Genomic DNA, 25,145 nt, shown 5'->3' with positions numbered 1-25,145 from the left:
ACAAAAAGCGTGACTTTGTTCCCTTTTATAATTAAGGTGTAACACTTAGTGAAATGCACAGATCTTAAGTGTACAGTCTGATAAAACTTGATAAATCCATACACTTCATGTAACCCACACACCTATCAACATACGGAACATTTCCATCACTTACACCTCTTGTTATCTCCCAGTAAATTCCTACCCTTCTCCACTTTCTTCTTTTTAAGCACTTTCTGATTCTCTCTTATCATAGATTAGTTTTTCTGAATTCAGAACTTCATATAGATGAAACCATATTACATGCATTTTTTTTAATGTCTGGCTTCTTTCACTAAGCATATTGTTTCTGAGATTCATTTATGTTGTTGCCTATATCTGTAGCTTTTCCTTTTCAATGCTGAGTAGTATTGTACTGAATGAATATACCACACTTTGTTTACCCACTTTCTTGATGATGTGTTTTTTGTTTTCACCTTGTTGTCATTGTTCAGTCCCTCAGTCGTGTCAACTTTTTGACCCCATGGACTGCAGCACACCAGGCTTCCCTGTCCATCACCAACTCCCAGAGTTTGCTCCAACTCACGTCCATTGAGTCAGTGATGCCATCCAACCATCTCATCCTCTGTTATCCCCTTCTCCTGCCTTCAATCTTTCCCAGCATCAGGGTCTTTTCTAATGAGTCAGCTATTTGCATCAGGTGGCAAAAGTATTGCAGCTTCAGCTTCAGCATCAGTCCCTCCAATGAATATTCAGGATTGACTGGTTTGATCTCCTTACAGTCCAGGGGACTCTCAAGCAGCTTCTCCAACACCACAGTTCAAAAGCATCAATTCTTTGATGCTCAGCTTTCTTTATAGTCCAACTCTCACATCCATACATGACTACTGGAAAAACCATAGCTTTTACTAGACAGACCTTTGTTGGCAAAGTAATGTCTCTGCTTTTTAATATGCTGTTTAGGTTGATCATAACTTTCCTTCCAAGGAGTAAGCGTCTTTTAATTTCATGGCTGTAATCACCATCTGCAGTGATTTTGGAGCCCCAAAAAATAAAGTCTGCCACTGTTTCCACTGTTTCCCCATCTATTTGCCATGAAGTGATGGGACCAGATGCCATGATCTTAGTTTTATGAATGTTGAGCTTTAAGCCAACCTTTTCACTCTCCTCTTTCACTTTTATCAAAAGACTCGAGTTTGTCTTCACTTTCTGCCATAAGGGTGGTGTCATCTGTATATCTGAGGTTATTGATATTTCTTCCAGCAATCTTGATTCCAGCTTGTGCTTCATCCAGCCTGGCATTTTGCATGATGTACTCTGCATATAAGTTAAGTAAGCAGGGTGACAATATACAGCCTTGATGTACTCCTTTCCCAATTTGGAACCAGTCCGTTGTTCCATGTCCAGTTCTAATCGTTGCTTCTTGACCTGCATACAGGTTTCAGAGGAGGTAGGTAAGGCAGGTAGGAAATTCCCATCTCTTGAAGAATTTGCCACAGTTTGTTGTGATCCACACAGTCAAAGCCTTAGAGTAGTCAATGAAGCAGAAGTAGATGTTTTTCTGGAATTCTCTTGCTTTTTCTATGATCCAATGGATGTTGGCCATTTAATCTCTGGTTCCCCTGCCTTTTCTAAACCAAGCTTGAACATCTGGAATTTCTTGGTTCACATACTGTTGAAGCCTAGCTTGGAGAATTTTCAGCATTACTTTGCTAGCGTGTATGATGAGTGCAATTGTGTGGTAGTTTGAACATTCTTTGGCGTTCCCTTTCTTTGGGATTGGAATGAAAATTGACCTTTTCCAGTCCTGTGGCACTGCTGAGTTTTCCAAATTTGCTGGCATATTGATCTGCAACACTTTCAGTGCATCATCTTTTAGGATCTGAAATAACTCAGCTGGAATTCCATCACCTCCACTAGCTTTGTTCGTAGTGATGCTTTCTAAGGCCCACTTGACTTCACATTCCAGGATGTCTGGCTCTAGGTGAGTGATCACACCATTGTGGTTATCTGGGTCATGAAGATCTTTTTTGTATAGTTCTTCTGTGTATTCTTGCCACCTCTTCTTAATATCCTCTGCTTCTGTTAGGTCCTTACCATTTCTGTCCTTGGCACTATTACAATTAAAGCAGCTATAACATTTTTACACAAAATTTTATCCACATAAAAATCATGATTTTTAAGATATAACATCAAAGATATATTGAAGGAAAACTGAATCTTGCTAAGCAGCCAAAAAAGTGGAAGAGAAAACTCAAAACAAAGCAAAAATATAAGGAGAGAAATTACAATGAAAAAGGCAAATCACTTTGAAGAGATACCCAAGCGATCTGTCATATATGACTAGTTACAGTTTCAGAAGGAAAGAAAGGAAATGATAAAAAAAAAGAGAGAAGTAATATTAAACAGATGATACTAGAAAATTTCCCTAAAGACAGATTTGCATCTACAGATAAAAGAATCACTGAGTTTCAACTAAGATCAGTGGGAAAAGACACACCCAAGCACATTTGAGGGAAATTCCTGTTAAGAAAAGATTTTAAAAGCTTCCAAGTGGAAAGAACAAGCTTCCTACAAAAAGATGAAAAAAGAAAGAAGAACAATGAGGAGGATAAGGGGTGGAGGAGAGGGAGACAAGGTACTGGGAAGAAAACGCAGGAAGGAAGTGTGGAAACAGGGAGCAACCAAATGACAACAAGCAAAAGCTATTTATTTAGAGCTTTCTATATCAAGGGAGGTGGTCACCATCACTTGTGTCTGAGTCAAAGGCAGGCATCTTTACAGTGGAAAAAAGGGAATTCAGGTGTGCCCTGACATGAAGCTGTGGACATGAGGAGGCTGCCAACAGCCTAACTTGAAGGGAGGTATCATGTGAATCATTAGGGGGCGCATATTTAGCTTTCCTTGGTTGGTCTTAAGTTATAGCTGAGGTTCCAATACCTTGGCCACCTTTTGCGAAGAACTGACTCATTGGAAAAGACCTTGATCCTAGGGAAGACTGAAGGCGGCAGGAGACAGGGATGACAGAGGATGAGTTGGTTGGATGGCATCACCGACTCCATGGACGTGAGCTTGAGCAAGCTCTGGGAGTTAGTGATGAACAGAGAGGCGTGGTGTGCTGCAGTCCCTGGGGTCGCAAAGAGTCGGGCCCCACTGAGTGACTGAATTGAACTGAAGTTACAACTGGGAGCAAAAATTCAGGAATCTGGTAGTTATTGATCAAGTGGTGACTATTTGGGACTGAAGGTTACAGGAGCTGCTGTTTGGATCCTGTAATGGTTGACGCAGATGGTGAATTGATTTCTTGGTCCAGATGCTGTAGACTATGGGTCAAGAGTTTTATTTTAATATATGGTCTTGCCACTGCCTGTTTGCCTATTTAGTCTCTCAAAGAGAATAAAGAAAGAGAAAAAAAGGGGAGATAGAGAATGGAGGAGGGAGGGGGTAAAGGAAGGAGAAAGAAAAAGAGAGGGAGCAGGAAAGAGAGAGAGCGAAACCACTGCATTGGTGCATGCATGCATGCTCAGTCGTGTCCGACTCTTTGCAACCCTATGGACTGTAGCCCACCAGGCTCCTCTGTCCATGAGATTCTACAGGCAAGAATACTGGAGTGCATTGCTGTGCCCTCTTCCAGGGGATCTTCCCAACCCAGGGATTGAATCCACATCTCTTACATCTCCTGCATTGGCAGGCAGGTTCTTTTCCACTAGCGCCACTGCACTGATCTTACCTGAAATCCTGCAAGCTAGAAGACTGTGCGGAATACCATCTACAGATCACTGAGGGAAAAGAACAGCAACTCAGCCCAAGTTCCATTTAAATGTCAGGATGATAAATATTTATGAATATGCACAGATTCATAAGTTTTGTTACCCAAGCACAATATCTGAGGGACCACTTCAGAGTAAACACTACCAAACAACAAAACAATCAGAAGAGAGACCTCATAACAAGACAAGGAAGATGAAGAGAAAGGAAATTTGGTGAGTAATTCACTTTGAATTTATATAGTAGTACAAGTGAATAATGACAATGTAACTGGGCATTGTAACACAAGTGGTAGATTAAGGATTCCTTGAATAGAAGAGACAGTGCAAAGGAAAACAAAATATTTGGTGGAATAGAACAAAAGCACCAACTTTTCTCAGTGAAACCTAGGAATGCAATGGAAGTGGAAGGGGCAGAAATAAATACTGTATGTTCTGAAGGTTTCCACTAGGACTGAAGAGGGTAGAAATAAAAATACTTTAAGAGTCCCACTTCTTGAGGTGTAATAAAAAGGCAATGAGGGCTTCCCCGGTGGCTCAGCCAGTTAAGAATCTGCCTGCAATGCATGAGACTTGAGTTTGATCTCTGGGTCAGGAAGATCCCCTGGAGGAGGCCATAGCAACCCACTTCAGTATTCTTGCCTGGAGAAACCCATGGACAGAGGAGCCTGGTAGACTACAGTCCATGGGGTCATAAGAGTCAGATAGGACTGAGTAACTAAACCACCACCACCACAAAGAGGCAATGGGGTACTAAAGTGTCTAAAAGGAAGGAAATATGAAAACATATTCTCATATATTACTGAAGAAAAAGTGTTTGACAGTGAATGTCAGAAGAGGGAAGACATTTCAGTTCAGTCGCTCAGTCGTGTCCAACTCTTTTCGACCCCATGGACTTCAACACACCAGGCTTCCCTGTCCTTTATCAACTCCCAGAGCTTGCCCATACTCATGCTGGGGAGGGTAATCAGTAGTCAAACTGAAAAGAAGATGATACACATTTTTTAAGCCTTCATACACTTTTTTCATGAGTGAAATTGAAAAGAAAACAATAGAGGACATGATGGGGTAACATCATAAAATTAGAAACACCCAGAATGAGTGGTGGAACTCGGGAAAGAATTAGAAATAAAAATATAATTTTTGAAATGAAGACTAGACTAGGAGGAAACCAGGAGTACATTAAAATAAAAAAAACAGTGCCTTAAGAGACAGAGAGAGTGAAAAGGATGAAATTTTTAAAAATAAGAAGAATAAAAAGATTTTGAGGAAAGGTGACTAGTATTAAAAATAGGTAGCTCTTCAGATTTAACATAGAGATATAGTAGTTTCTGAAGAAAGAAACCAAAGGAATACAGCAAGTATAAGAAATTATAATGAAAGACAATGATGTTGAAAAGAAATTGAAACTATGTATTAAAAGAGCATACTGTGTACCTGAGAATGACCCAGAATGACCAACAACAACACCCAGTCTAGTAAAATTACTTAATGTGAGAGGAAGATAAATTGGGGGACATCTAGGTTAAAAAAAAATGTAGGTCATTTACAAGAAAAGAAAATTAGACTCTCATGAGGTATTTTTCAGCAATGCTTTATTCCCCAGGAAAATAGAGTATCACACTTAACAGTCTAAAGAAAAGTGAGCCAAGGTTGATTATATCTAAGAAAACTGACTTTCAAACATAAAAGGCTGTTCACCTGAAACTATCACAACATTGTTAGCTGGCCATACCCCAAAACAAATTGTTTTTGGTATTAAAAAAAATAAAAATAAAAATTTTTAAAGATTAAAGAAAAAAAAGGAACAAGGCCTTCTTGGAGAAATGGCTGATTCAGGGACTAGTCTGGGAAACACAAGATAACTCTAGAACAATATTGATAATAGTACCAAGAACATATGGAACAGATTTAGAGCTTTCCTGGTGGCTCAGAGGTTAAAAGCGTCTGCCTCCAATGCGGGAGACCTGGGTTCGATCTCTGGGTTGGGAAGATCCCCTGGAGAAGGAAATGGTAACCCATTCCAGTATTCTTGCCTGGAGAATCCCATGGACAGAGAAGCCTGGTAGGCTACAGTCCACGGGGTCGCAAAGAGTCGGACATGACTGAGCGGCTTCACTTTCAGTGCTCAGAAAATAGCAGAACATATGCACTCACCCTATTCTTTTTTTTTTTTTAATTATTATTATTACTTCTACAGCAAGGCATATTTGAGCTGGGCACACAAGACGCAGAGTGGAAGATGTGCCAGGAAAAGGACCCTAGGATAGCCTTCTTTGCATATCTGTAGGGGAACTGTAAGGAGGAAGAGACCATCTACTAAGAGGTGATTATGTGAAAACAGGAGATGTCTGACCAGGGAAATGGCCTTATTAAATAAGGGTTTAATGAGAAGAGCTCTACTAGTGGTGACATCTGCTAAAGCAGTGCTACTCAAATTTAATGTGCAACAATTACTAGAGGAATTTTGTCAACATGACAATTTTGACTCAGTTAAGTTGGGACTGGGACCCAAGGTTTGACCTAGTTAAAAGAACTAGGATTTGTGCACTTCCCATGACTCAGAGGTGCCCAGCTAGTTTCTTGTTAAGCAACTGAAATAAGGGAGGGAAAAATTCTCAGTGCCACCCAGGTTTGTTTTTCTCGTTGCTATAACCAAACCTAAAACTATGTAGTATTCTCTTAGAAGTTGAGCATGCGTAATAATTTGGAAAGGGAGGCTTTGTCACATCAAAAAGTTTTAGTAAAACTGCTGCCTACAATAACTAGAAAGGCAGGGAACCTCCCTCCCTAGCTTGTAGGTCTAGTGGAGGTATCTTGAAAAGAGCCACTTTATGTATGTGTCTGCTGCTTTTATTTTTCAGCAAGGTATTACAAGAGTTTCCCAGGTGGCGCTAGTGGGAAAGAATCTGCCTGCCAGTGCAGGAGACACAAGAGATTCAAGTTCAATCACTGGATTAGGAAGATCCCCTAGAGTAGTAAATGAAACCCAACTCCAGTATTTCTTGCCTGGAAAATTCCATGGGCAGAGGAGCCTGGAGAACTACAGCCCATGGGGCAGCAAAGAGTCAGGGGTAACTGAGCACGCACGCATAAGGTACTACACGTAAAGTTGGAAGTCAGGGTAGATAGAGAACAGAATGTCTGGAAATTCTGGAGCTTCACTAAGTTGAAAAAGTTGATGGCTTGTGTAACCCTAAATTACAGGACAGAAAACTTAGCCTAGAGATTTCTCAGAGCCCAATGTGATTTTTTTGGCAAACACACATAAATAAAAAACAAGAGAAAGGAAAGATACACTGAAGCAAAAATCAAACTAATAGAGTTCTCTTCTCACTTAAGCTTTTTCTTTCAGATGATTTCAAGGATGCCATCATTAAGATGTTAAGAATGGGTTGCATAAGGAAGTCAGGATATAGGGCAGATTTAATGACCACTTAAAAAAAAAAAAAACTTTAGGAGCTTCCCTGGTGGCTCAGACAGTAAAGAATTTGCCTACAATGCAAGAGACCTGGGTTCAATCCCTCAGTCGGGAGAATCCCCTGGAGGAGGAAATGGCAACCCACTCCAGTATTCTTGCCTAGAGAATACCATGGACAGAGGAGCCTGGTGGGCTATAGTCCATGGGATCACAAAGAGCTGGACAAGACTGAGCAATTAACACCTCACTTCAAAAACAACTTTGAGTATGTTTATTGGCACCTGAAACTGTCTGTAAAGGAAGCAGAGTTTACTGAATATTCAATGACATTATGTTTAAAAAAAGCTCACTGAAAAACCTGGTCTACAAATGCCCTCACCTGTTCAAGTCCTAAAGCGTTCCCCTAGAGAGGGAATACCCTCCAACATCCAGTTAACTTGTATTTAGAAGGCAAAGCTGGGGTCCACCAAATACAATGAACAATGCAATTATCCTCTCAAAATGCAGTACTAACCATGGTGTCCAACCACCACGCAGGTATAACAACGGTAGTGGGTGTTCATAATTCCTGGGCAGGATTCTACCGTTGCTGTGGACAAGTAACTACTGTGCTTCCCACTCTTACTTTTCTGGAACTGTAGTTATCCTATTCCTTCTGTCCTTCCTCCTCTATTGTTTTGGGCCTGAGGCAGATAATTTGTTCTATAGTGTATATATGTCTGGACCATGAACAATTACATCCAAACTTTTGGAGAGGGTTGTACATTATCAGACATCCTGGATTTTAAGCTGCTACAAACACTGAGTGGGAACTTGAACTTTCTTCTTTAGGGTTGAGTCTCCTACCGTAAGAAGGATACACACAGATATTGTATTATGATCAGAGGAGCAAACGGTAGTGGAGACTGCTGGTTGACTCTCCAAAACCATCCTTTCCTTTGTGCCAGGCAAAAGGAAACTAAATATCCAGACTCACAGTTGCCAGGCATGGAGATCTCACTGTTTTTAACTATGGAGGGACATCTGAACCGGTAGTGAAGGACAGGAAAGCCTGGCTTGCTGCAGTCCATGGGGTCGCAAAGATTTGGACACGACTGAGCGACAGAACAACAATAACGACAACAAATCGCCACATTACTTTCTCAAAGGATTTCCTTGTTCTGGACTTTTCTTTCCCCTTCCCCAAATGGGGAACATGTTCTTTTTCACATATAAAGCGGCAAAAATTCAAAAGTTTAACACCCTTTGTAGGCAAGGCTGTAGAAATGTGCACTCCTATATAAAGACATAAATACAATTACGTATTAAGGTAAGGCGATCATATAATTTGTCATCCAAATGGAACAGTTTCCAGAGTGAAAGGGCATGTTATTAACAATTACTCCAGGACGACAGATGGAAAATGGCACTGTCCTGGACAAACTGAGATGTATGATCAATCTATATACAGACGCAGAGTAGGAAGGGAATGGGGACATTTTTAATTGTACTTTACAAAAGTACCGGTCTGTGGTGAATTGTAAACAAAAAAACCTCGTTCTTTACCATGGGTAGTTTAAGTGCAGACTTAAAGAACAAGGGATGGTAAACTACAGACATGAGATCCGGAACTTGACGAAAACCCCGAAGTTTTGCGAATCGGGCACTTACTGGGGTTGCACAAGCGACACAGTCCCTTGGAGTTCATCCGCCAATCCGAAGTGGGAGCGCGTGAGCCGGAGCCTGTAAGAGAAGCCCGGGCGGGCCTAGGATTTGAGGAGTGGAGCTTCGCGTCAATCAACCTTGGAGGCGGACCTAACGCAGGCGCCCATACTCGGCGGTCTGGCCTACACAGGAGCTACTCTGTGGCATCTCGGGTTCCCTCTAGCCGCACTCTGGAGGACTACACTCGGTTTCTTTCGGCCGCGAGAGGCCCCGCAGCCTCCGCCGAGCTGGGAGAAAGATGGCGGCAGCCGTGCGACAGGATTTGGCCCAGCTCATGAATTCGAGCGGCTCTCATAAAGATCTGGCGGGCAAGTGAGTATTTCCCGGGGGCCTGGGAGGTGGAGAAGCAAGCCAGAGACTTGTTCTCCTTGGATTGACGGCGGCTTTCGGATGTGAAGCTAGGAGCGGGCCTGAAGATCAAGGGGGCGGGCCTGAGGTCGGTCGTGGAGGCAGATGTTGGGAGCAGCAGAAAACTGGAGGGGACCTTGTGCAGGGAGCGCTCAGGACCATAGATCTGGAGTGGCTGTCAACTTTTTCAGCCCTTGATGGCATCCTTTCCGTTCTCTAAAGATTCTAGAAGCGCGGTCTGTGGGACGACTGCTCCCATGGCCTTCTAAACCTTCCCCGGTGCCCCTTCCCAATCACTGGCCGGCCTCTCACACCGAATTCTGGCCTCTGTTTGCCTTTTCTCCGCCCGTTTTTTTCTCTTTGACTGGAACCTCGGTTTAGAGTTTTCCGGGGAGATGGCTTCTTGAGGCTGACGGGGGCTGAGCAGGTATGGCCGCTATCATGACGTCCAGAACTACTTGAACCATCTTCTGTGGGTTGTGTTTTGGGTACTCTCTCTCCTCGCCACCAACTCTGAAGAAGGGCATGGAGGAATGTCACCACAACGTGGGTCAGGATGTCTAGAGTAGTGATGTTTGCAGAATTTTAAACAGATGATTAGAAATTTTGTCGGAATTTATGTAGAAGGGTTAAGTCCACTCCAACTTAAATTTGTGATTTGTGCCTGCCCTGCAGCCAGTTATTCAACAGTGTTAATTACATCTAGATAGATAGATAGGGAGATAGATAGATGTCTGTTTCCTCTTTGTAGATTTCACAGCACTATTATTATTATTTTTTTTGGTAATTCTGTTTCAAGTGTGCTTCTCAAATTGATCCTATTTACATTTGACAGCTAAGATCAGGTCGATCCATTTTAACAGGCTACACCTGTTTTAACCTGGCCATTGAAACATTGACTTTGTTTTATGTAGGCTGTAATGCATTTTGTCTGCTAGTAAATGTAATCCAGTATATCAGTGGGAAATTTAGCAGTGCTCTTGGGCTTAACTACTTTGTGGGGAAATTTCCCTCTCAGGAAGATGGGATAATTATAAGATAATTATTCTTTCTGAGGACAAAATAGAGTGTGTATATGCACCTAGAACAGTACCTGACACTTAGAAAGAGCCACAGGATTGTCCTCCTTACTATTATTATTATTAAGAAGCTGGTAAGTACATATTGACTTAATCCCTGGGTTGGAAATAAATTGAATATGTCTCACTGCTCAATTCTTTTTACATGTAATTTTGATAGATTTGGATGAAAGTAAAACTTACATATTTTTTTCCATGTTTTCTTTCCTTTTTGTTTTGTTAAAAAAAAGATAAGTGTGTTAGTTATCAGAAGAGATATAGTTTTCACGTATTTGTAGAATTCTGAAACTTAAGCTAAGCATTTACTTCCTCAGCTCTGAATTGCAGATAAACAACAGTATCTGCCTTATTGGGTGCGTCAGTTATTTACTGCTCTGTAACAAATCAAAAACTTAGTGGTGTAAAAGAAGTATAATTTCTCAATATGCTTTAGATCAAATAGGTCGTTTTGCTGGTCTTGTCTGGGCCTACTCATGCAAGTGCAGTCATCCTGCAGCTCAGCTGGGGTTGGGAGGGCTAAAATGGACTTGCATACACATGTAGCTGTTGGCTGGGTCTCTCTTTCTGCACACTGTCTCTCATTCAAGGCCTTAAGAAGGTTTCAAGGGGGTGAAAGAAGAAGCTGGCAAGGCCTCTTAAGGCTACCCTTGGAAGTCTCACAATATCAGGTCTCAAGCACTGGTCAGAGTAAGTCCCAAGACCAGGCTGGATTCAAGGCTAGAGGAAATGCAGTCTACCTCTATGGGAAGAGGGGCCAGGTTACATTGCAGAGGGGCCTGGTTAGGAGGAGGTAATTGGATGCTATTATTGTAAGAGTCTAGTACACGGATTATTGTGAAGATTAAATGGAATAAAGTACTTGATAACTGATAGCCAGTGCTTCTTAAGGAAAGTCTTGGCCTTGCCTGTAGGTACATATCTGGTCCTGTCTGGGCAAGAATGTGTCATATTTATTTTCACAAGAAAACAGTTCTGCCAGCTACATGCTCTATGAGAGAAATACTCTTATACCAGTGGTTTTAGGGTTTGTATTAGGAGCGGAGTAACAAAGGTGGAGAAGGAAATGGCAACCCACTCCGGTATTCTTGCCTGGGAAATCCCATGGACAGAGGGGCCTGGTGGGCTATGGTCCCTAGGGTTCCAAAGAGTTAGACGTGACTTAGCAATTAAATTGGAGAAGGAAATGGCAACCCACTCCAGTATTCTTGCCTGGAGAATTCTGTGGGCAGAGGAACCTGGTGGACTGCTGTCCATGGGGTCACACAGAGTCGGTCACGACTGAAGCAACTTAGCATGCATGCATGCAACAGAGGAGTCCATATTAAGAAATAATGGAATAAATTCCTTTTTGAAATATTGCTGAATTACCAGCAATTTACAGAATATCTATGAGTAGGTATTCAATAAATATTGCTTGACTCAGTAAATAGCTGGAAAGGTGTAGAGTTTATATTTGAAACCAGGTTTCTGTACTCTAAAAAGCTAATTTTTAACCCGGCAGACTACACTGCTTTTCTTGTCAAAACTTCAATTAGAAATACTTTGCCATAACTGTGAAATAATAGCAGTTTAAAATTGATATAAAAAATCGGCTATATGAGAAGCAATTTTGCAAATTATATATGCTGCTTTTGTACATATGCATTGTGTTGATTATCTCATACAAGTTTCATAAGAGAAAATCCTTGAGAGAGGGCATTTGTTGTGCTAGCTTATTCACTTGGCTAAAACCTGTGTGGTTCTTCAGAATTCAGTTCAGATGTTATTTCTTCCATAAAGCTTCTGAGAACAACCATCATCACATCGAGGACTCGGTTATTTGCTCTTCCTCTGCCCAGTGGCATCCTGTGTTTACCTCTAGGATAGCGCATCATTGTTTTGTCTTTTAACTTCTCTGCTTTTCCGACTAGATTGTTACTTCTCTGAGGGCAGGTTTGAGGTCATGGATTTAAGGTCTTTGCTGAGTCAATGTTATACAGATATGACCCTGCCCACCCCACCCCCAGTTCTGTGGGATGGAGGGTACCCAGAGGAAGATATCAGGCCTTTGAAATCGAAACATTTCATTTTACAAAAAAACTGTTAACCTGGAGAAAGAAGAGAATGGGGGCTCTTTTAGTTGCCCCCCCCACACACACACAGCTCAGATTACACAGACACACACCTTACATACACTATACACACACATGCCCCAAAGGCAGGTTCAGTTCAGTTCAGTCGCTCAGTCATGTCCGACTGTTCGCAACCCCATGAATCACAGCATGCCAGGCCTCCCTGTCCATCACCAACTCCGGAGTTCACTGAGACTCACGTCCATCGAGTCAGTGATGCCATCCAGCCATCTCATCCTCTGTCATCCCCTTCTCCTCCTGCCCCCAATCCCTCCGAGCATCAGGGTCTTTTCCAATGAGTCAGCTCTTCACATGAGGTGGCCAAAGTACTGGAGTTTCAGCTTTAGCATCATTCCTTCCAAAGAAATCCCAGGGCTGATCTCCTTCAGAATGGACTGGTTGGATCTCCTTGCAGTCCAAGGGACTCTCAAGCAGCTTCTCCAACACCACATTTCAAAAGCATCAATTCTTCGGCACTCAGCCTTCTTCACAGTCCAGCTCTCACATCCATACATGACCACAGGAAAAACCATAGCCTTGACTAGATGGACCTTTGTTGGCAAAGTAATGTCTCTGCTTTTGAATATGCTATGTAGGTTGGACATAACTTTCCTTCCAAGGAGTAAGCGTCTTTTAATTTCATGGCTGCAGTCACCATCTGCAGTGATTTTGGAGCCCAAAAAAGTAAAGTCTGACACCGTTTCCACTGTTTCCCCATCTGTTTCCCATGAAGTGACGGGACCGGATGCCATGATCTTCATTTTCTGAATGTTGAGCTTTAAGCCAACTTTTTCACTCTCCACTTTCACTTTCATCAAGAGGCGTTTGAGTTTCTCTTCACTTTCTGCCATAAGGGTGGTGTCATCTGCATATCTGAGGTTATTGATATTTCTCCCGGCAATCTTGATTCCAGCTTGTGTTTCTTCCAGTCCAGCGTTTCTCATGATGTACTCTGCATAGAAGTTAAACAAGCAGGATGATAATATACAGCCTTGACGTACTCCTTTTCCTATTTGGAACCAGTCGTTGTTCCATGTTGTTCCATGTCCAGTTCTAACTGTTGATAACTGTTGCTTCCTGACCTGCATACAGATTTCTTAAGAGGCAGGTCAGGTGGTCTGGTATTCCCATCTCTTTCAGAATTTTCCACAGTTTATTGTGATCCACACAGTCAAAGGCTTTGGCATAGTCAATAAAGCAGAAATAGATGTTTTTCTGGAACTCTCTTGCTTTTTCCATGATCCAGCAGATGTTGGCAATTTGATCTCTGGTTCCTCTGCCTTTTCTAAAACCAGCTTGAACATCAGAAAGTTCATGGTTCACATATTGCTGAAGCCTGGCTTGGAGAATTTTGAGCATTAGTTTACTAGCGTGTGAGATGAATGCAATTGTGCAGTAGTTTGAGCATTCTTTGGCATTGCCTTTCTTTGGGATTGGAATGAAAACTGACCTTTTCCAGTGCTGTGGCCACTGCTGAGTTTTCCAAATTTGCTGGCATATTGAGTGCAGCACTTTCACAGCATCATCTTTCAGGATTTGAAATAGCTCAACTGGAATTCCATCACCTCCACTAGCTTTGTTCGTAGTGATGCTTTCTAAGGCCCACTTGACTTCACATTCCAGGATGTCTGGCTCTAGATGAGTGATCATATCATCGTGATTATCTGGGTCGTGAAGATCTTTTTTGTACAGTTCTTCTGTGTATTCTTGCCATCTCTTCTTAATATCTTCTGCTTCTGTTAGGTCCATACCATTTCTGTCCTTTATTGACAGGAGGTTACATAGCCTCAAAGACCCCTTCTAATGTAGATTCTCTGGTTCTCTGTTATTCCCACATACAAATTTCAGTGATTCACATCTGAAGAGGGGCGTTCTGTAAAATCTAGTGTTTACCATATGCCAAGCATAACTTTAATTACATTTTAATCTTAAACAGTAAATGATATTGCTTACATTGGTGGTGGTGGTGGTAGTTGCTCAGTCGTATCTGAGTCTTTTGTGGCCCATGGACTATAGCCCGCCAGGCTCCTCTGTCCTTGAAATTCCCAGGCAAGAATAGTAGAGTGGGTAGCCATCCCTTTCTCTGGAGGGTCTTCCCAACCAGGGAATTGAACCCAGGTCACCTGCATTGCAGGCAGATTCTGTACCATCTGAGTCACCAGGGAAGCCCCAGATATTATTTACATTACATATGAGAAAACAGGTGAAATCGTTTGCTCCAAGGTCACATAGCTAGTGACAAACCTAGAATACAGTCTGTCGCTTGGCTCAATGCCCTTCACTCGAAACACACCTACTTTTTGGTTTTATATTTTCAGCAAACTGGATGCCTTTTCAGATATTGATTTTTTTTTTTTTTTTGCCTGGGATAGCTTCTTCTCACATGTTTTCCTACTTACCACTAAGTTCAGATATTTAAAATGCTTACAGATCAACCTCATTAGAAAATATTTCTCTTCTAAATTATATTAACGCTTAGCTGTAAGATTTTGTCTTTAATTTTCTGCAGCTTCACTATGATGAGTGTGTGGATTTGATTTTGCTCATCTGTGTCAATTAAGTTTTGCTGTGAAATAAACCACCCCAGAACTTTGTGGCTTAAAACAGAGTCATTTATTAGCTCACAGTTGGGTTTATTGGCAGTTTGAGCTGGGCCCAGCTGGTTGATTCTTCCCTGCTCCACATGGTCTTGGTTCCACAGGGGCTGCACATGCATCAGATCAGGTAGGCAACTCTGCTTCTCTGTGTTGGCTGGGGCAGTGGCGCTGACTAGGCTACTTACCTTATTATCCAAAAGGTTGTGTAAGTGCAAGTGAAAGTTGCTCAGTTGGGTCCAACTCTATGTAACCCCATGGGCTGCAGCCTGCCAGGCTCCTCTGTCCATGGAGTTCTCCAGGCAAGCATACTGAAGTGGGTAGCCATTCTCTTCTCCAGGGCATCTTCCCAACCCAAGGATCAAAGCCAGGTCTCTTGCACTGCAGGCAGATTCTTTACCATCTGAGCCACCAGGGAAGCCCCATCCAGTAAGTTGGCCTGGACTAATTCATGTAGCAAAATCAGGTTCCAGGAGAGAAAGATAAACACAAATTCTCTTGAAATCTGTGCTTGGAACAGGCATGTTACTTCTACTGCCTTCTGTTGGTCAAAACAAGCCCAGATCAGAGGGTGGGGAGATAAACTCTACCTCTTGATGCAAAGACCTACAAAGTCACATTGCAAAGGTGCATAGATACAGAGAGTACAAGAATTGGGGCCAATTTTTGTAAATGCTCTATGGCATTATCCTGGTTAGGCTTCCTTGTGTTTCTTGAATCAAAGGATTGGATTCTTTCATTGTCTTAGAGGTTTTTCAGCTTGCACTCTGTAAATGTTGCCTCTATCCCATTCTGTTTTCTCTTCTAGCACCCCAGGGAAACCCTTGTCAGGCCGTCTTACTGTGACCTCTCTGCCCTTTCCTCTGTCTTCTGTACTTTCCATTTCAGTGCTTTATTCTGGATAAGTTCTTCTGACCTGCTTTCTACTTTACCAGTTCTTCAAGAGTGTCTAGTCCACTGGGAAGAACTCCGTTGTGTTTTAAGTTTTGGTGATATTACTTCTTAGTTACGTAGTTTTGGTGATTCTTTTTTTTCAAATGAACTTTTTATAAAGACAACTAGCCAATCTGATCACACGGACCACAGCCGTGTCTAACTCAGTGACACTAAGCCATGCCGTGTGGAGCCACCCGAGACGGACGGACAGGTCATGGTGTAGAGGTCTGACAGAATGTGGTTAATGGCAAACCACTTCAGTATTCTTGCCTTGAGAACCCCATGAACAGTATGAAAAGGCAAAAAGATAGGACACTGAAAGATGAACTCCCCAGGTCAGTAGGTGCCCAATATGCTACTGGAGATCAGTGGAGAAATAACTCCAGAAAGAATGAAGGAATGGAGCCAAAGCAGAAACAATACCCAGTTGTGGATGGGACTGGTGATCGAAGCAAGGTTTTGGGAAAGATTGAGGGCAGGAGGAGAAGGGGACGACAGATGATGAGATGGTTGGATGGCATCACCGACTCAATGGACATGGGTTTGGGTGGACTCCGGGAGTTGGTGATGGACAGGGAGGCCTGGCGTGCTGCATTCCATGGGGTCGCAAAGAGTCGGACGCGACTCAGTGACTGAACTGAACCGAACTGAAGTGCCTGTGGTACATTTTCCCATGTATGTGTTTTATTGACCTCCAAATCCCTTCAAGTGCCAAGAAATCAGAAATTGATATACTGAACTTTAATTCACATATATGATAGGCATTTGTTTGATAAACATTTGTCGATGATAAATGCATGGGACAGAGACACAAGGTTGCCTTAATTAACTAAATTTCTTTTTTTCCATAGTATTTTTTTTTAATGGAAAAATATTTGGTAGTTGTCATGTACCACTCCACATCAGTCATTTTTCTATCTTTTCCATTGTTTTAGATTTAAAAAAACTTTTTTGATGTTCCCAATATAGATTAGTTGATTGATAAGTTGTGAAACTGTAAATTAAAACTTAAGTTATTAGCAAATTTTTATAAGTGAGACATTGTCATCTTTGAATATAATATTAGTACAAGATAACTGGGCTTTAAGAATAAGAGGGTTTAGCCATAGTCTTGATTTAATTTATATGAAAAGTAAGGTAATCTAAAAAAGAAATCATAAACCAATGAATGCATTAACTAAAATCATGCCCAGGGCAATAAAGTATATGTATAAATGTAGATAGGGAAAAAAAATCTGTATGTATAAGAGTGTGTGTATATGTATATATCCAGAGAGAGAGAATGAGATTTTTTGTGTGTGGGATCTCAGTTCCTTGACCCGGGATTGAACCCAGACCATGGCATGAAAGCCTGGAAACCTAACTAGCAGGGCACCAGGGAACTCCTGAAAATGAGATTCCGTCTGAATAAATTATTAGATGACTGTATTTTATCCCTCAAATTTAGAAATTTTTAAAATAGCAATTTTTATTTTAAAGCTTGATAATATTTCCTTTCTTTCTTAGACTAGTTTGACTCTTCTTTTGGAGTTGGCTGTCTTTTCTGTTAGTATACCTGCTTTCTTACAAAGCCAGTTTGATTCATTGCAGTTTTGAGAAATTATACAATCAAGCTTGTGAGAATATCAGATGAGAATCAGTGAGTGCTGAACTGTAGCTTGAGGATGTGCCTTACAAATACAAGTCATAAATTTGAAAGAATTTGAGCCTTATTTGTATGTTTTTGTTTCTTGACTATATTCTGGATAATGTTTTGAATAATTGCAATTTGGTTTTTTAAATGCATTAATGAATGCTTTTGATAAATATTATGATTGAAAGAAAGGGGATAAAGAATAGTATAATACCTATGTATCAACCACTCAATTTAAGAAATAAAATGTTCCTAATACTGTTGTATCTTCGAGTGCTTATGATATGCCAAGTACTGTTCTAGGCATTATATGTACTATACTTAGTCACTCAGTCATGTTTGACTCTCTGCGACCCCGTGCACTATAGCCCGCCAGGCTCCTCTGTCCATGGGGATTCTCCAGGCAAAAATATTGGAGTGGGTTGCCATGCCCTCCTCCACATAGGAGTAAACGAAACAAAAAATCCTTGTCCTGATGGAGCTGACAGGTTAGGAAGCAATTTGCTATCGCTTAATAATTCTTATCAGTCTTGTTTTTAGCGTTACACCCTCATTTTTAGAATGCTGCTTTGAATTTTTGTGATCATGAATATTAGAATAGTTGTTAGAAGCTAATGCAAGTAGAGAACTAACGGGCACTGCCTGACAGCATGAAGGACGTTCAGTCAGTACATTTGGCTTGGTGGGGTGTGTTTTGTACACACTAAGACACCTGATCTCTAGTATTTGGCTTCATTGCCTAGTCAACATTACCCTGTTGTTGGTAATCCTATATTCATAAGGAAAAGGTTCTGGGTCACCTCAAATAATGTCCTTTGCCTACATTAGTGAAGGATATATATAGCTTACCTTTTGAGGCACTTGAAAGAAAATTGATGTTTTAAATTCAGAACTGAAACTTTAAAGAAAAAGTGGCATCTTAGATCCAGGAACTTAGATTTAGTCTTTTTGTGATGGACATGGAAACTTTAAAAATCATGGTATACTGTAAAGAAAACCAGAAGTGGCACTTTGAATTATAGATTTAATGTTTCTTATAATGGACTGAAAACTTAAAAAAAATTCTGTAGTGTACTACTATAAAGAAAGCCACAAACTAGAGCACAGTGAAAGCAACCAGGGTAAATAGAAATAAACATCAAAGTTAGTATTAGATTATATGCTCGTGCTCAGTTGCTCAGTTTGCAACCCCATGGACTGCAGCCCTCCAGGCTCCTCTATCCATGGAATTATTTAGGCAAAAATGTTGGAGTGGATTGCCATTTCCTCCTCCAGGGGATCTTCCTGAGCCAGGAATCAAACGCCTGTGTCCTGCATCTCTTGCATTGGCAGACAGATTCTTTATTAGTGAGCCACCTGGGAAGCCCATAGTCTATATAGGTGACTTCTAAACACACTTTTTTTTTTTTTTCTGTATTATTTTAGGTATCGTCAGATCCTGGAAAAAGCCATTCAGTTATCTGGGGCAGAACAACTAGAAGCTTTAAAAGCTTTTGTGGAATCAAGTAAGTGGAAGAAAAATTCCATGTTTGCCTTATATTACCAAGTTAAGACTTAAAAGCTTGCTCAAGCCTTGTTTTAGATTGTCAATATAATTTACATTGTGAGTAAATTAAATATGCATTGAGCTTGATTGATTTTAGAATTTAAACTACATGCCACTTGATATTTGCTTTTCAATGAACTGTGAAGAGGTTGTTAAGTTTACATTTATGGTTTTGCATAGTTATTAATATAATAACTGATGAGAGGCAGTATAGCAAATGACAGAGAATAGTCTGGATTCAAATCCTGGTCTGCTGTTTTATTAGCTGTGTGATCTTGGGTCAATTATATAACCTCTCTATGCCTTCTTTTCCTTGTCTATAAAATGGGGATATGATAACTACCCTGTAGAATTGTTGGAAAATTAAATGACTTAATATCCATAATAAAGTGCTTACAACAGTACCTAGCATATGATAAGTGCTAGATAAGAATTAGCTGTTGTTAAGAACATTTCTTTTGAATGGGAACTAGAAATTTCCATTCTTTTAAGATATTCTTCCCTACTCCCTCACTTCAAGCATACCCAGTTATTTTGAAAATTACTCAGAATTCAGGCTGGAATTTATTCTGAGTTCACAATATTAATGATACTTGATAGTGCTTTACAGTTACAGTGTGCGTCACACAGGCTCTGTTTTGTAACCCTGTGATTAACAATATAGGTGTAAGTAGCCCTATATAATACATTATAAAATGAGTCTCAGGATGCAGTGATTTTTTTTCCCCAAGGACATTTCGTTAGTAGGTGGCAGAGCCTAGACTTCTAACAGTTATAGGTGCCTAATGGCATGTGTCATGAAACTGTTCTCCATCACATCCGGTATCATTCAGTTCCAATTAATACTCTGTAAACTGATTAGTTACACAGCCTGTCAGTTACTGCCTCAAATAACTCAGGCCTGCGATGTGAAACAAACTGGCAGTGGTTTCAGAAAAACTCATAGCTTTTTAAAGACCATTGCACTTAGTAGTAAAAGAGCAGTGCTTTTTATAAACATTGAATCCAGTGAACCACCAAAAAAAAAAAGCAGTCTACTGTTACAATCATTTGCATCAGCTGAATAGTTTTTGAACCATCATTTATTTCCCTAGTAACTACTGATTTAAACTTAATTTATCTAAGGAGTGGTTTACAAACACAATGCATCTTTTAAAAATGTAATTAAAGTGATAATAATAACTGACATTTGTTGACTGGTATGTGCCAGGTATTGCTTAAAGCACTTTAGTAAATTGCATTTAAGTGTCACAGCAACCTTCTTCACAGGTCTTTCTTCTTCTGTGAATCTAACTTCACAAAAGAGGAAAGAGAAGCACAGGGGAATGTCTCTTGCCTGAGGGCATATAATCAGGAGGGTTTGTAAGCAGTGTGGCTCCAGAGTTTTTATCCTTAATCATATATAATAATACAGCATAAATGTTTACAAGCAATGGCATAAAATATGTTTATACATCTTGTTGTTTTGTCACTAAGTTCTGTCCAACTTTTTGCAACCCTGTGAACTGTAACCCTCCGAGCTCCTCTGTCCAGGGGATTCTCCAGGCAAGAATGCTAGAGAGGGTTGCCATTTCCTTCTCCAGGGGATCTTCCCGACCCAAGGCTCGACCTGCGTCTCCTGCGTTGGCAGGCAGATTCTTTACCTCTGAGCCACCAGGGAAACCCATCCATACATCTGGTGCTGACCTGAGTTCTTTTTTTTTTACAGTGGAAAATGACTTTATTTTTTATTTATATTTTTTAAGCCTCTATTTATTAAAAATTTTTTGTTCTTTTCTTTTTTGGCCTCACCATGCGGCATACAGGATCTTAGTTCAGCATGTGGATCTTAGTTCACTGACAGGGATCAAACCCATGCCCACTCCTGTGAAATCATGGTTTCCTGACCACTGGACAACCAGGAAATTTCCTAGTACTAACCTAAGTTCTTATTTGTTGTTTTTGTTGGTAAAGTACAGGTGGCAGTAACTATCTCTCCTCACTTTATTTAAACTGAATGAAAATTGTTTCACTGTTTCTTCTTTAACTTTTTTTTTCTGTAGCTAGGTGGGATATAAGAATGTAAATAAAAATATAGGCGCCTTCACTTTGTAGAAATATAAAGAAGAGAAAGGAATAACATAAAATTCTCAACTATTAACTTTTTCTCAGTCATTTTGTAGAAATATAAAGAAGAGAAAGGAATAACATAAAATTCTCAACTATTAACTTTTTCTCAGTCATTTTGTAGAAATATAAAGAAGAGAAAGGAATAACATAAAATTCTAAACTGTTAACTTTTTCTCAGCCATTTCTGATTCTTAGAAAAGTTGTGGTATTTAAAGTGCTTCCCAGGTGGCATTAGGTATTTTTAATGTTTTGGTGTAGTTGTTAAGTGATCAAATAATTCAGAATAAGAAAAACTGGTTCTGTAATATAAGGTCATAGGAGTATGGAGATCTGTAAGTAATGCTTTGAAAGGTACACTAATATATTTTAGTATTAATTTTAGGTGAAAATTAATTGCTTAGTGAAAATACACAGATTATTCATGTTTTTCTTATCCTTTACTTTTTTTTTTTTTAACAAGTGGTAAATGAGAATGTCAGCCTCGTGATCTCTCGCCAGTTGCTGACTGATTTCTGCACCCATCTCCCTAACCTGCCTGATAGCACAGCCAAAGAAATCTATCATTTCACCTTGGAGAAGATCCAGCCTAGAGTCATTTCATTTGAGGAGCAGGTAAATACCTAGAGCAGTGATTTTTGTTTTATTTTTAGAAACCTGTTTATTATGTTTTCTTTTTTAAAAAGTATTGTTGATTATAAGTTTCAGGTGTATGGTATAGTGATTCACAAGTTTTACAGGTTATATCCCATTTATAGTTAATATTATAAAATATTGGCTATTAAGAGTGGTGATTTTTAAGCGTGAGATAGCAGCAATTATTTTGAGAGATACCGTTAAATTTTTAAAGGAGATAATCATTCAATTTTATTTCTACAAAATAGTGTGCCAAACAGCATTTTACAGTATAAGATCAAATAAGTATTATGATACTTTAAGTCCAGCTGACATTTGCTTATATACTATAATTTGCTTTTATGAACCAAATATTACTTTTTAGATTATTTTATTTTTGAAAATTACTTATGTGTTTATTTAGGACTGTGCTGGGTCTTCATTGCTGGGCAGGCTTTCCTGTAGTTGTGGTGAGCAGGGGCTGCTCTCCAGTTGCAATGTGAGGACTGCTTATTGCAGTGGCTTCTCTTGTTGCAGAGTGCAGGCTCTCGGCACACAGGCTCAGTAGTTGTGGCTCATGGGCTTAGTTGCTCATCAGGAAGTAGAATTCTTCCTGATCCAGGGATCAAACCTATGTCCCCTGCATTGGCAGGCAGATTCTTTACCACCAGACTTCCAGGGAAGCCCTAGATTATTTTTAAAAATCAATAAATTGTTAATTAGACTGAGAACATAGGAGAACTCCAGCATTATATGTGCAGTGACACAAAAACAAGACTTAATATTTAAATTTTGCTATAATCCACATTAGAGAAATGTGTTAGTTCACTGTTTTGCTATTTTATGACTGCAGAGTTCACAGAAGAAATTTGGGTAGTCTAGGTAAACTTACTAGTTGCTTGCCTGCATAGTGTGTTGGATAAGAGCATTGTCGTGATAGATCTCATTCTATTTATTTTAATTAGTTACTAATATCAATGGAAATAATTTAACCCGTATGCTTCCTATTTCAGGTTGCTTCCATAAGACAGCATCTTGCATCCATATATGAAAAAGAAGAAGATTGGAGAAATGCAGCCCAAGTGTTGGTGGGAATTCCTTTGGAAACAGGACAAAAGTATAGTAAATAGTGGATATTGGATGGATATGTATAACTGTTCACTTACTTTTTTCTTCCATTTTAGTACAGGAAACAGCTAATGAACAATTTAATGAATAAATAGATGAATTTTGTACCATGTTAGAAGGTGATAAGGGCTATGGAGAAAGGGGATAAAGTGAGGGGCGGGATGTGTTACTAGTCAGGGCGATTAGAGTGGTAGGGTGGTCCTGATAGCACCTTTCTAAACACTTGAAGGGGGTAACGGAGTGGCTGTGCGCTCCTGGAGAGAAGAGTATCAGTAGATCCTCTTGGAGAGGATGGCTATGCAAAGGCCGTAAGATGGGAGCTTGCTCAGAGTATTTTAAGAAGACCAAGGAGACCACTGTGGGTGGAGTGAGCAAAGGGGAAAGTGACAGAGGGTGAGATCAGAGAGGACTGGGACGAGGACGTGGAGCCTTGTCAGTCGTCGTAAGGCCTTTGGCATTTTTCTAAGTGAAACTATGAAAAGCCTTTGAGGGGTTTTGCGCAGAGGACTGACATGATCTGAGTTATATTTCATTTTTTAAAAAACATTTATTTATCTGGCTGCGTCAAGTCTTAGTTGTGGCACACAGGCTCTTTGTTGTGGCATCTGGGGTTCTCTAGTTGTGCTACATGGGCTCAGTAGTTAGGTTGCATAGGCTTAGTTGCCCCACAGCATATAGGATTCTTAGTTCCCTGACCAGGGATCAAACCCACGTCCCCTGCATTGGAGGGTGGATTCTTAATCACTGGACCTTGAGGGAAGTCCCTGACATATTTTAAAGAGTCATTCTAACTACTGGGTTGAGAATAAACTGTAGGCATGCAGTGATAGAAGCAGGGACATTAGCTGAGAGGCTTACGCACCACTGCAGGTGAGATAGAGATTGTGAGAAATGTTGGACTTTGAATATATTTTTAAGATAAAGCTAAGGATTTCTTGACAGTTTGGATATAAGAAAAAGAGCCAAGAGAAGTCCTGAGTTTTGGTTTGAACAACTGGAAAAACAGAGTGGCCATCTACTGAATGGTAAAGAATAGGTTTTGAGGGAAGATCAAGAGTTCTGTTTTGGACATGTGATAACCAAGTAGAAATACCTAGTAGAGAGTTGAATTTGTTAGTCTAGAGTTTAGAAGAGAGGTCTGGACTAGAGATGTGTTGACATCTGTGGGAACCATTGATATATAACTGGAATTTAAAGCCATTAGACTGGATGAGATCTCTGAGGCAGGGCATATATGTAGAGAAGGGGACTGAGTACTGGGTATTCTGACATTAAGAGGTCAGGGCAGGAGGGAGATGTAGCGGGTGAGGATTGTCCATTGAGGTAAGAGGAAAACCAGGAGAATGTGGAGTGTGGTATCTGCGGAGCCAAACGAGGAAAGTGTATTAGGAAGGAGCAAGTGATCAATGTGGTGTTGATGGTCACGTAAGATGAGGAGTTGAAGGTTGACCATAAGAGTGAGTGATGTGGAGATCATTGGTGGCCTTGACGGAAGCTGGTTTGGTGAAATGGTGAGAGTGAAAGCCCGACTGAAGTTGTTTACAAGAGAACGGGAAGAGAAGAATTGGAGATGGTGAGCATGGGCAAGTCCTCGGGGAAGTGTTCATAAAAGGGAGCAGAGAAGTAGGGTAGAAGATGACAGTAGACATTAGGTAGAGATTGTTTTTTTTCTTTTATGATTCAGTGGAAGGCAAAACTCTGATCTTGGGGAGTAATGGAGGGGATTCTTGCAGAAGTAGACAAGAGGGGAAGGAATCCAGTGGCGGGATAGGCTTCAGATAGGCCCGCAGATAGTTCATACTTGGCAGTTTCTCAGCCTTGGTGCCATTGGCACTTTAGATTGGATAGTTCCCTGTTGTGGAGGCTCTAGTTATTGCAGAGGTGTAGCAGCACCAGGGGCCTCTACTCACTGGATGCCAGTGGCGCCACTACTCCTGGTTGTGACTATCAAAAATGTAGACATTGCCGAATAGTCCCTGGTGGGCAGACTAGTCCCCAGTGATCTACCCTAACAGCCAGGAACACAGAGTATATGGTGCAGATGTTAGTAATATGGTGGTGGAGCTTGTGTAGGTACTCTTTGATTATTTCAGTATTCTTAGTGAAATTGGAATCAGTCATCAGCTGATAGGGGTGGGAGTAGTGAGGTTGAAGAGATACAAGGATATCAGAAAAATT

At 40.6% G+C, this 25,145-nt stretch overlaps 1 protein-coding gene across 2 annotated transcripts in view; it reads left to right on the top strand.

The window, feature by feature from the left end:
* The first annotated feature begins 9,100 nt into the window (after positions 1 to 9,100).
* The window catches only part of COPS4 (COP9 signalosome subunit 4), a 38,857-nt gene continuing 22,812 nt past the window's right edge, over positions 9,101 to 25,145 (top strand). For both annotated transcript variants that reach the window (XM_086405013.1, XM_086405012.1), the window contains exons 1-4: positions 9,101 to 9,183; positions 18,998 to 19,077; positions 21,688 to 21,839; positions 22,853 to 22,956. In XM_086405013.1, the coding sequence (XP_086261139.1) occupies positions 9,110 to 9,183; positions 18,998 to 19,077; positions 21,688 to 21,839; positions 22,853 to 22,956 (410 nt within the window). In that variant the 5' untranslated portion in view covers positions 9,101 to 9,109. The remainder of the gene's footprint in view (positions 9,184 to 18,997; positions 19,078 to 21,687; positions 21,840 to 22,852; positions 22,957 to 25,145) is intronic.

Source organism: Bos grunniens, chromosome 6 (assembly GCF_055505025.1).
Source record: "Bos grunniens cultivar Pamir isolate PY7600 chromosome 6, Bosgru_T2T1.0, whole genome shotgun sequence".
NCBI classification, from domain to species: Eukaryota; Metazoa; Chordata; class Mammalia; order Artiodactyla; family Bovidae; genus Bos; species Bos grunniens.
Note: the sequence above shows the minus strand (reverse complement) of the source record. Positions and strands in the feature narration are given on the sequence as shown.